This window comes from Bubalus kerabau, chromosome 17 (genome assembly GCF_029407905.1).
Source record: "Bubalus kerabau isolate K-KA32 ecotype Philippines breed swamp buffalo chromosome 17, PCC_UOA_SB_1v2, whole genome shotgun sequence".
Classification (NCBI taxonomy): domain Eukaryota; kingdom Metazoa; phylum Chordata; class Mammalia; order Artiodactyla; family Bovidae; genus Bubalus; species Bubalus kerabau.
In genome coordinates, this window is record NC_073640.1 from 22,335,570 (window position 1) to 22,347,539 (window position 11,970).

The 11,970-nt window shown below is 37.2% G+C and overlaps 1 protein-coding gene across 9 annotated transcripts in view; it reads left to right on the forward strand.

Annotated features, from left to right (window-relative positions):
• Window positions 1-11,611, forward strand: part of CYLD (CYLD lysine 63 deubiquitinase) — a 67,773-nt gene extending 56,162 nt beyond the window's left edge. For all 9 annotated transcript variants that reach the window (XM_055553254.1, XM_055553251.1, XM_055553257.1 and 6 more), the window contains 5 exons: window positions 6,698-6,830; window positions 7,779-7,887; window positions 8,676-8,794; window positions 9,068-9,284; window positions 10,942-11,611. In XM_055553254.1, the coding sequence (XP_055409229.1) occupies window positions 6,698-6,830; window positions 7,779-7,887; window positions 8,676-8,794; window positions 9,068-9,284; window positions 10,942-11,126 (763 nt within the window). In that variant the 3' untranslated portion in view covers window positions 11,127-11,611. The remainder of the gene's footprint in view (window positions 1-6,697; window positions 6,831-7,778; window positions 7,888-8,675; window positions 8,795-9,067; window positions 9,285-10,941) is intronic.
• Window positions 11,612-11,970: the final 359 nt, after the last annotated feature.

Genomic DNA, 11,970 nt, shown 5'->3' on the forward strand with positions numbered 1-11,970 from the left:
TAAAAAGTGATTTGATTAATTAATGAGAAAGATTATATTTAAGTAGAAAGATTAAATAAGTTTAACATGTTAATTTTTACAAAATAATTTGTACATCAAGATCTTAACTCCCCCCCCCCCTTTGGAATGCTGTAAAACAATGTTAGAAATCTCTACAAGATGTGAAAACATTGTAGTGTTTTTAAAAAACAATTCTATTATAAGCTATAAAGATAGCACAACAGACATTAAAGCAGTATGATACTGGCACACAATTAGAAACTGAATAGATAGAACTGAATACAAAGCCCAGATATAGAATTAACTGTATGTGGTATTTCAGTATGTCAACCTTCAAATACAAATTAGGAAGGAAATATGTTTAATACATAATGTAGGAAATTTAGCAGGCAATTTGGGAGGAAAAAAATCACTTTTGTTTTTCATCTTGAAGAGTTAAAGTTCAGATGATTAAAACAGTTTTTTTTTTTTTTTTTCCCCATAGCCCATTGGGGAGGTAATGCATTCCTGGTAATAACACAGGATGAATACTGCAGTGATTCTCAGAGTGGGTGAGGAGGGGTCAGGTACATATAGAAATATATCTCAGTGTCTAAGGTATTGTGGAGTTCCAAGAGGGTCCTGGGAAGCTCTGCCTCTCCTCCCCCTTCAGCAGCCCCTTCATATTGAGAATCACTAAAGATTATAAAAATATGAAAAAAGATACTTTAAAGGTTAGCAGTTTTCTCCCAAGTGTCATTCTTCACCTCCATGGACCCATCTTTCTGAATGAGGGAGAGTCAGCTGATGCAACAGATGAGTACCTTAGAGACTATTCTAAAATGATATTCTTAGTATGAAATATTTTTAAATGGTGAAGAGAATAAAGAAGGAATTAGATACCAATGGAGGACAAGTATAGATTTGATAACAAAGAAAAATAAAAAAAGATGAAATTATCATAAATAGAATAAAAAAACTATATAGTTTATATATGTGTGTATATATGTGTGTGTGTGTGTGTAGTTTATATATGTATGGTTTATACATATGTGTGTGTGTTTGTGCTCAGTCGTGTTTGACTCTGCAACTCCATGGACTATAGCCCACCAGACTCCTCTATCCATGGAATTTTCCAGGCATGAAAACTGGAGTGGGTTGCCATTTCCTACTTGAGTATAGCCATATAGATATGGCTGGGAGAGGATACCTCACTGAATGCAATATGCACAACTAAGGAGAGAATTGCTCATTTAGAAGATAGATCTGAAGAAATTACCTAGAATGTAGCCCAAAGGGACAGAGTTATAAAAAATAAAGGATAACAAGGAAGAAAAGAGACATGAAAGACAAATTCCAATTGTAGTTCTCAGAGGAATCACTAGAGATTAGGGAAGCAGCAATAGTTTGAGAGATAATAACTGAAGATTTTACAGAACTTCTGACAAATTTAAATTATAAGAAAAAAGATGCACAAAATTCCTGAGCAGAAAGAACCAGGACTAAATTACCAGACACTTATTACATAAAACCAAATTTAGAATAAGGGAATGTTATGCAAGAAACAAGGAAGTCAAGCAAGAAATTGGTAAATGTAGGTATATCAAGCTTTCATACTTAAAAACAGTAGCAATGACTAATTGTGTTGGGGGTGCTAGCGTGAAACTGAAGTTATAGCCACCAAGGGGAGAATCTAGTGGATGGAGGTGAAGCATTCCAGGAAAAATAATGGAAAAAATCAGTATCAGGAAGCAGATATAAGGGAATATTCAGGTTGTACTATTGAGTACCTCTTACTATAGAACCATAGAACTGGGGATTCTTCTTTTATTTTTGAAATGTTTGATTGAAGTATAATTGCTGTACAGTGTTGTGTTGGTTTCTGCCATACAATGTGAATCAACTGTGTGTGTGTCCTAAGTCACTCAGTCATGTCTGACTCTTTGTGATCCTATTGACTGTAGCCCACCAGTCTCTTCTGTCCATGGGATTCTCCAGGCAAGATACTGGAGTGGGTTGACATACCCTCCTCCAGGGGATCGTCCTATATAATCAGCCATATGTATACATATATCCCCTCCTTCTTGAGTCTCCCTCCCACTGTCTCCACTACCACCCACCCTTCTCAGTCATCAGAGAACATCAGGTTGAGCTCCCTGTATTATACAGCAACTTCCGAACTAGGAATTCCTATTACATGGATATGTTATATTCCATATTACTAGATAATCCAGAATCTGTAAAAAATTTTAGTCAACTACCCACTATGTGTTACAAAGATAGACCTACAAACTCATGAATACTTTTATTTCCTCCCTAGACATCTGTTTTCTTTGAAAGTTAATACAACATTTGTATCCTTCTGCCCTTAGTTTTTTTTTGGGGGGGTAGCAGTGATAAACAGAAATGTAAGGTGTGTGGTTTTGTACAATACCATCAGTTTTGCTCTAATTCTTATATATGTGTTTCTCAGTGATGAGCTAATCACCCTCAGTTCAGTTCAGTTCAGTTGCTCAGCCGTGTCTGACTCTGCGACCCCATGAATCGCAGCACGCCAGGCCTCCCTGTCCATCACCAACTCCCGGAGTTCACTCAGACTCATCTCCATCGAGTTAGTGAGGCCATCCAGCCATCTCATCCTCTGTCGTCCCCTTCTCCTCCTGCCCCCAATCCCTCCCAGCATCAGAGTCTTTTCCAATGAGTCAACTCTTCGCATGAGGTGGCCAAAGTACTGGAGTTTCAGCTTTAGCATCATTCCTTCCAAAGAAATCCCAGGCCTGATCTCCTTCACAATGGACTGGTTGGATCTCCTTGCAGTCCAAGGGACTCTGAAGAGTCTTCTCCAACACCACAGTTCAAAAGCATCAATTCTTCAGCGCTTAGCTTTCTTCACAGTCCAACTCTCACATCCATACATGACCACTGGAAAAACCATAGCCTTGACTAGACGAACCTTTGTTGGCAAAGTAATGTCTTTGCTTTTCAATATGCTATCTAGATTGGTCATAACTTTCCTTCCAAGGAGTAAGCGTCTTTTAATTTCATGGCTGCAGTCACCATCTGCTGTGATTTTGGAGCCCCCCAAAAATAAAGTCTGATACTGTTTCCACTGTTTCCCCATCTATTTCCCATGAAGTGATGGGACCAGATGCCATGATCTTCATTTTCTGAATGTTGAGCTTTAAGCCAACTTTTTCACTCTTCACTTTCACTTTCATCAAGAGGCTTTTTAGTTCTTCACTTTCTGCCATAAAGGTGGTGTCATTTACATATCTGAGGTTATTGATATTTCTCCCAGCAATCTTGATTCCAGCTTGTGCTTCTTCCAGCCCAGCATTTCTCATGATGTACTCTGCATATAAGTTAAATAAGCAGGGTGACAATATATAGCCTTGACGTACTCCTTTTCCTATTTGGAACCAGTCAGTTGTTCCATGTCCAGTTCTAACTGTTGCTTCCTGACCTGCATATAGGTTTCTCAAGAGGCAGGTCAGGTGGTCTGGTATTCCCATCTCTTTCAGAATTTTCCACAGTTATTGTGATCCACACAGTCAAAGGCTTTGGCATAGTCAATAAAGCAGAAATAGATGTTTTTCTGGAACTCTTTTGCTTTTTCCATGATCCAGCGGATGTTGGCAATTTGATCTCTGGTCCCTCTGCCTTTTCTAAAACCAGCATGAACATCTGGAAGTTCATGGTTCATGTATTGCTGAAGCCTGGCTTGGAGAATTTTGAGCATTACTTTACTAGCGTGTGAGATGAGTGCAATTGTGCAGTAGTTTGAGCATTCTTTGGCATTGCCTTTCTTTGGGATTGGAATGAAAACTGACCTTTTCCAGTCCTGTGGCCACTGCTGAGTTTTCCAAATTTGCTGGCATATTGAGTGCAGCACTTTCACAGCATCATCTTTCAGGATTTGAAGTAGCTCAACTGGAATTCCATCACCTCCTCTAGCTTTGTTTGTAGTGATGCTTCCTAAGGCCCACTTGACTTCACATTCCAGGATGTCTGGCTCTAGGTGATCACACCACCATGATTATCTTGGTTGTGAAGATCTTTTTTGTATAGTTCTTCTGTGTATTACTGCCACCTCTTCTTAATATCTTCTGCTTCTGTTAGGTCCATACCATTTCTGTTCTTTATTGAGCCCATCTTTGCCTGAAATGTTCCCTTGGTATCTTTAATTTTCTTGAAGAGATCTCTAGTCTTTCCCATTCTGTTGTTTTCCTCTATTTCTTTGCATTGATCACTGAGGAAGGCTTTCTTATCTCTTCTTGCCATTCTTTGGAACTCTGCATTCAGATGCTTATATATTTCCTTTTCTTCTTTGCTTTTGGATGTGACTGGTGATAGAAGCAAGGTCCGATGCTGTAAAGAGCAGTACTGCATAGGAACCTGGAATGTCAGGTCCATGAATCAAGGCAAATTGGAAGTGGTCAAACAGGAGATGGCAAGAGTGAACGTCAACATTCTAGGAATCAGCTAACTAAAATGGACTGGAATGGGTGAATTTAACTCAGATGACCATTATATCTACTACTGCGGACAGGAATCCCTCAGAAGAAATGGAGTAGCCATCATGGTCAACAAAAGAGTCCGAAATGCAGTACTTGGATGCAATCTCAAACGACAGAATGATCTCCGTTCGTTTCCAAGGCAAAGCATTCAGTATCACAGTAATCCAAGTCTATGCCCCAACCAGTAACGCTGAAGAAGCTAAAGTTGAACGGTTCTATGAAGACCTACAAGACCTTTTATAACTAACACCCAAAAAAGATGTCCTTTTCATTATAGAGGACCAGAATGCAAAAGTAGGAAGTCAAGAAACACCTGGAGTAACAGGCAAATTTGGCCTTGGAATAAAGAATGAAGCAGGGCAAAGACTAATAGAGTTTTGCAAAGAAAATGCACTAGTCATAGCAAACACCCTCTTCTGACAACACAAGAGAAGACTCTACACATGGACATCACCAGATGGTCAACACCAAAATCAGATTGATATATTCTTTGCAGCCAAAGATGGAGAAGCTCTATACAGTCAACAAAAACAAGACCAGGAGCTGACTGTGGCTCAGATCATGAACTCCTTATTGCCAAATTCAGACTTAAATTGAAGAAAGTAGGGAAAACCACTAGACCATTCAGGTATGACCTAAATCAAATCCCTTATGATTATACAGTGGAAGTGAGAAATAGATTTAAGGGACTAAATCTGATTGATAGAGTGCCTGATGAACTATGGTTGGAGATTCGTGTGACACTGTACAGGAGACAGGGATCAAGACCATCCCCATGGAAAAGAAATGCAAAAAAGCAAAATGGCTGTCTGAGGAGGCCTTACAAATAGCTGTGTAAAGAAGAGAAGTGAAAAGCAAAGGAGCTAATCACCCTAGGATATTATTAACCTTCTAGAACTTCAGTTATGAGGTGTGAGTGGTTGCCGCTCCCCTCCCCCTCTTGTTTTCTGTCCAAATATCACAAAGCTGTTGGGATTACATCCTCATTTTTGATTCCCATCTCATGTTTGCCTCTCTGTGCTCCCTCCAACCACCATCCCTCTCTATCACTATTAATATTTCTGAGTTTTGTAACTGCTCACCTCTACTACTTCTGTTTTCTTTGTTTCCAGTCTTATTTTTTCTGTTACCTGTTGATTCTTTTTAATGCTTTTTGACTTTCACAGAAAAATGCTGGCATTTTATTGTCATCAATAATAGATTAAAATATTGGTACAGCATAACCTTCAGATTTTTTGGTTATGGTTTTTTTTTTTTGTCGTGAGTTCTCAAGAATTTCTACTTTGTTACCACATAAGTTGTCTTTATTTCAGGGTTTAAGTTGCTTTGGGAAACTGAGGGTTTCTGAGGTTAGTGTCTATGTTAATATTTTTCCCTAAAAATCTTGAAATCTACTTATAAATCTAATTATAAACTGCCTGATTCTATGCCCAGAAATTCTGCTAAAAAGGGTAAGTAGTAAATTTAAAGATTATTGATTCTTTTGGTACAGTTAGTCTTGAATTTTCATGCATTCTAGTAAAATATTTAGAAGGGAAAATATGTAAGGGTAATACTGATATTTGCATACAGTGGGTCCTAACTGGGTGCTTGTTGAATAAACGAGTGACCATCTAAAGAGAACGTTCTTGAGTGCAGAGAATAGTGAACAGTTGTTAGGACACCTGGGTTTTACACCTGGCTCTGCTTTTGACTTGCTGGGAAGGATGATCCTTTGCCCTGCAGGGCCTTCATTTTTAGAAATTAAAAATTTCTAAAGGTCCAGAAGGTCTTTAGACCATCTGGAAGGTCTCTAAGGGTTTGTCCCATTCAGCCATGTATGAACTGACTTTCCTGTTAAAGGCATTAAATGCAATTTACTGTTTTCTAGCTTTGGACAATAAAGTTGAACCAATGATATTAGCTTCTGGTTATTATTATTCACAAGTGCTTTTTGATTGCAGATGTTATTGCATTATTTTTCTCCTAATCACTAAGGAAACTTTCAGTATGAAAACTAAAATAAATAATTTGTAAGTTCTTATGCACAAGTACATTTAACTATTTTATCTAAATGATTGTCTTTGTCCCTGTTGTTCTGACTGTCAGAGTTGCAGATTTCTGTTCTCAATAGTTTTTGTGTTCTCAAATGCCCCTAGAACCACTTCACTTTCTAATGCATTTTATAAGTAAATTATCTGGCTTTTTCTGCATATTTTTAGATCAGCAGGTCAAAAAGTACAAGATTGTTACTTCTATCAAATTTTTATGGAAAAAAATGAGAAAGTTGGAGTTCCTACAATTCAGCAATTATTAGAATGTTCTTTTATCAACAGTAACCTGAAATTTGCTGAGGTATGTGATAATTACTATATTTTATATTCAGGTCCTTAGGCTTCTTGAGAAAACTATAACTTCAATAACTATTCATTTTAACCCACTGAGAACAGTTATAAACACAAACTGTTAACACAGATTTAAAAATTATGCCATGCTTCAGCTTTGTCCTTGTAGAAAATACTTTAAATTGAACTTAGTAGAAAATACTAAGATTGAACTTTTTATATTTTTGGTGCCAAAAAAATATCAATCTGATTTGTAACTTGAAAACATTTAAGTAGCTTAGAGGAAAAAAGATTGTGAGGGTTTCTGTTGTCATTTCACCCAATTTCACATTTTATCCAATTTAATAGTTTGCTCAAGCATATCATCCAAAGGAATGTTTACTTTTCCTCCTTCAATGAAAGACAAAACTCACTTATTGTAAATGAACAAGTGATATAGTTTACTTTTCTTTTACTGAGTATCTTCATGATCTTAGTAGCATAGGCTGTGGCTCATTTTCATTGTATCCATTTTTAAAGAGATGTTCTGATAAAACCTTAATAGCTACCATTATTTATTGGTAATGAAATAAATTGGTACTTGAAATATAAGGAATAGTGTCCTTCAGTGATGAATTTCTTAATTATACTTGCAAAAACAATTTTTCTGAAACCTTTTGAAAAATATAAACTCAAAGTGGAATGTTACTCTGTACAGTCATCATATTCTTTGAGATCCCAGGTGGTTGAACTGCCTGACCTGTGTGTCCATGTGTCCATACATCTTGGACTACTTGAGGCTTGTGGCTCTTTGGTGCTCTGCCTTCATACTCTGTGTTCACATGCAGATCCAATTTTACAGGCCATCCATGTTATGGTGGAACCACTGCTTGGTTTGACAACCATGACTATTTTGGGGGAATTTCAGGGAAATTTTTCAGTGTTTTGATTCTAAAATTATGTATCTTTTTTTTTTAAGGCACCATCATGTCTGATTATTCAGATGCCTCGATTTGGAAAAGACTTTAAACTATTTAAAAAAATTTTTCCTTCTCTGGAACTAAATATAACAGATTTACTTGAAGACAGTAAGTATAAGATTTTTTAGTTTGTTTTTCAGCAATAGTCTATCAGGTCATTCACATTAATTGTGAATAAGAGTCTAACAGGATACAAGTTTTCTTAAAGACAATTTGCTGTCTGAAGAGCTTGGAAATATTACACTAGAAATTTGTTCTGAAAAAATCAGACATGTAAATCAAGATTTCATATGCAAATAGGTTTATGAATAAGAAATTAGAAGCACTCTATATGTTAACTAGAGGAGAGTAGTTAAGTGAATTATAGTGTATCTGTACAGCATAAGTACTGCTATTCAAATTCATGTTTTTGAAGACCAGTGTTATATGAAAGTGGTCATGATGTAATGTTAAGTGAAAAGGTATGTTGATATTGTCTACAAGAGGAGCTACACACACACACACACACACTGAGTTATGTTAAGTATGCAGATATAAAGTTATAAGAGAAATTACAAGAGTGGTTATCTCTTGCTAACTGAAATTGTAGATACTTTCAGTTTTCTTCTGTATGTTCTCTTGTATCTTAGCACATTCATCAGTAGAAGTTTTATAATCAGGAGGAACACTCTGAGTGTATTATTTTTTTAAAGTCATTTGGTCAGAGAAAATGTCTTTAAAAATATTCTGAATCCAAGGAAATCCAATTTAAACTTTATGAGGGGTGGGGAGGGATAGACTTTATTGAGTCCATGAGCATTATCCTTTTTAAAACTTAATTTTTCTTTTTAATCTTTTAAAATAAAAGAATGCATTGTAAAAGACCCTTTAACTCCCCCACACCCCACCCTTTTCAGCCCCCAGGCAGTGCCGGATATGTGGAGGGCTTGCAATGTATGAGTGTAGAGAATGCTATGATGACCCTGACATCTCAGCTGGCAAAATCAAGCAGTTTTGTAAAACCTGCAATGCTCAAGTAAGTTTGACTTCACTTAATGGATATTCTCTTAATAAATAGTAAATCATTTGTAGTTGAACCAGATTTCAGGTTTTAAAAAGTTTTCAAAATCATAATTAACTTAAAAAAATTCATAATTAAGGGATATGCTTCTTCTGTTTATTTGATGGATTTCCATGGGGTACTCGGTTACTATTTATAGGGACATATTCCATTAGAGTAAGTGGAGTCCATTCCCTTCAAACATCGAGTTTGGTTCCTTAATGGCTTTTTCTTTATGTTCTGTTATAGGTCCACCTTCATCCTAAGAGGCTGAATCATAAATACAACCCAGTGTCACTTCCCAAAGATCTGCCTGACTGGGACTGGAGACACGGCTGCATCCCCTGCCAGAAGATGGAGTTATTTGCTGTCCTCTGCATAGAAACAAGCCACTATGTCGCTTTTGTGAAGTATGGGAAAGACGACTCTGCCTGGCTCTTCTTCGACAGCATGGCTGATCGGGATGGTACTTTACAGACCTTTCTTCCACATGTGGCTATAGTTGAGTTTGTAGTGGGATAGTTGTAGTGGGCTAGCCTGGTCTGAGTAACAAAACAGTGTTGGGAAAAGCTGTTCAGGATTATCTTGGTGATGCTTTAACAACCTTGCTACGAAACTAAGGAATAGTATTGTTGTGATAGTTTGACATGCATAGAGTCTTAAAAAAAAAAAAAGGAATCAGATTTTTTTCCTTTAAGGCTGAGAGTTTTTATTTCTACTTTGTTGTCCTTGACTTTTGAGCTCCTCTCATTTTCTGTACTGTAGTCATCATTTCCTAAGTACTTTACTGTGCCAAGCTCTCTGGGAGGGACTTTAGGTCATTTACCTAAATCCTTGCAAAATGGGAGTGGTTCCTATTTTTGTCTTACTAAAGCTGAGATTTAAGGTGCCTAAGGTCTCAGAGCTTGTATTTAATTCAGTCTTTCTAAATTCAGTGCTTATGTTCTTTTATATACTAAACCATGTGTCTTCTAAATGACAAAGCTAAGAATAGAAGTAAATGTCTTCTTTGGAAAAATATCTTATTCTATGTATAATGTCTTTCTTCCTGAACTGGGGAATATACTGCACCTTCTAGGCTGCTTTCTAGGATGTTTAGTCATTATTTAACAAATACCTAATGAGTGCATGTGAAGTGCCCAGGGCTCTAGTAGGTTTCAAAAATGAAGCAGTTGTCAAAACAGCTGTACTCCTGCCTGTATAGAGTTTACAGATTAGGATCAGCCCTAGGCACGGTTGTGGGAATATGACTTCCATATCCCTCCAGTTCTTCCATACCCCGTTTTTCCTTTAGCCACTCTCTCACACTCCAGGACCCAAGTCTTCTGGTGTGTTCCCCTAGTGACCTAGGACACCCCCTTGTGGCAGACTCTTGATCAGATGCCCAAGTCTGCCTCATGGGTTCTCAGCATTTTCTCAGCATTCAGACATTTGATATAGCACAGCTCCATCTGTAAATATGTCCCTAGCCCAGTTAAAATTTGTATTTAAGCATGAAATTCAAAAGCACAGGGGTTCCAGATATTTTTAGAAAAGCCATGGGGAGGCTAAAGCAGAAGAACCTTTCCTGGGGTCCCTAAGACCATGCCTTATATCTTCATGCTGTCTAATGAAACGTAAAACAGAACCTTGTTAGAGTTACACAAATATGTTTTTTAAACTTAGGGGAATAAAATAGTATTCATTTTACTAGATCTACTTTAAGCTACTAGATCTGCTCTAAACTGGCCAGGCTTATGGTAAAGCAAACAGGGGTTCTTGTGTCCAGGAAGGGGTTTGGGAATGTGAAGAGTTGAACGTGTGTGCACACGTGTAGGTGACATTATTCCTTGACTGAATGCACCGAGAAACCTGGGAAGTAGATTTTGGACTTTGCTCAGGATATATATCTTTTGACCAATTATATTCACTGTTGGTCCCAGAATCCTTTCAGAAACCAAGAAGTGAGACTGTCAAGAGTTAAACAGAGGACTTCTAAAAATCAGAAGTAAAATGAGGTCTTTCTGATCCTGGAAATTAGCGTTAACTAAATTACAGAATTGTAAAGTTACTTTGGTGGGGCAGGGCAGCAAAAGTGTTTATAACTTCACTGCCCTCAATACGCCTCTTTCTGTTCTCCATAGGTGGTCAGAATGGCTTCAACATTCCTCAAGTTACCCAATGCCCAGAAGTAGGAGAGTATTTGAAAATGTCTCTCGATGATCTGCATTCCTTGGACTCCAGAAGAATCCAAGGCTGTGCACGAAGACTTCTCTGTGATGCATACATGTGCATGTACCAGAGTCCAACCATGAGTCTGTACAAATAAACAGGATCATCTGGACGGGTGCAGAAATCAAACACACAGTTTTCATGTTGCATCTCACTTGAGCTGGCAGTTCTGTTCAGCGTCCATTGCCGGCAATGGATGTCTTTGTGGTGATGATCCTTCATCGCAGGATTCCTGCGTTTAAAAACAAATTGCTTTTGTGTCACTAAAGTATTTAATAAGCATTTTGCACTCTAGAGAGTATGTTTGTGTTGGTTTTTTAAGAAGTCTAAATGAAGTTATTAATACCTGAAGCTTTAAGTTAAGTGCATTGATCATAAGATATTTTTGGAAGCATAAAATTTTAATTGTGACAGTTTAAAACCTCTTTTAGTCCATTGAGAATGTAAATAAATGTGTCTTCTTTATGGACCAAGGTTATGAAATCATTTTTCCTTTGTAGCTAATTGTTGCCTTGAGGAGGATGTACTTTGGTTTTATTGAGTCTACTTTCAATCCAGTGATTAAAGTTGTTTTGAGTTTGATCTGTTAATTCTTCCCTTTCTAGTGCCGATTCCTGCATGTCTGCAATCTGAGTTTCTGTGTTTCTGTGGTAGTGGTCACAAAAGTATTTAAATTTCCTCAATGGTGTTTTCTGTTTGTTCTGGTTTTAAGATAAATGAGTGATTTTTGTCATGAAATGTCCATTTTTGATGTAGTTTTCCTGGGGGAATCACATATACAGCAATTGAAGCTCTCCATTCATAGTAGTAACTGTCAGCTAACAGCTTTCTTTTCTTTTTTAAAGACTCTCTTATGCAGTGGGGCACAATAAATTTTATTAAAGAGTTGGGGTGATAAATATATTCCTATACAAATATAAGGTTAATAGGAAAATGAATTG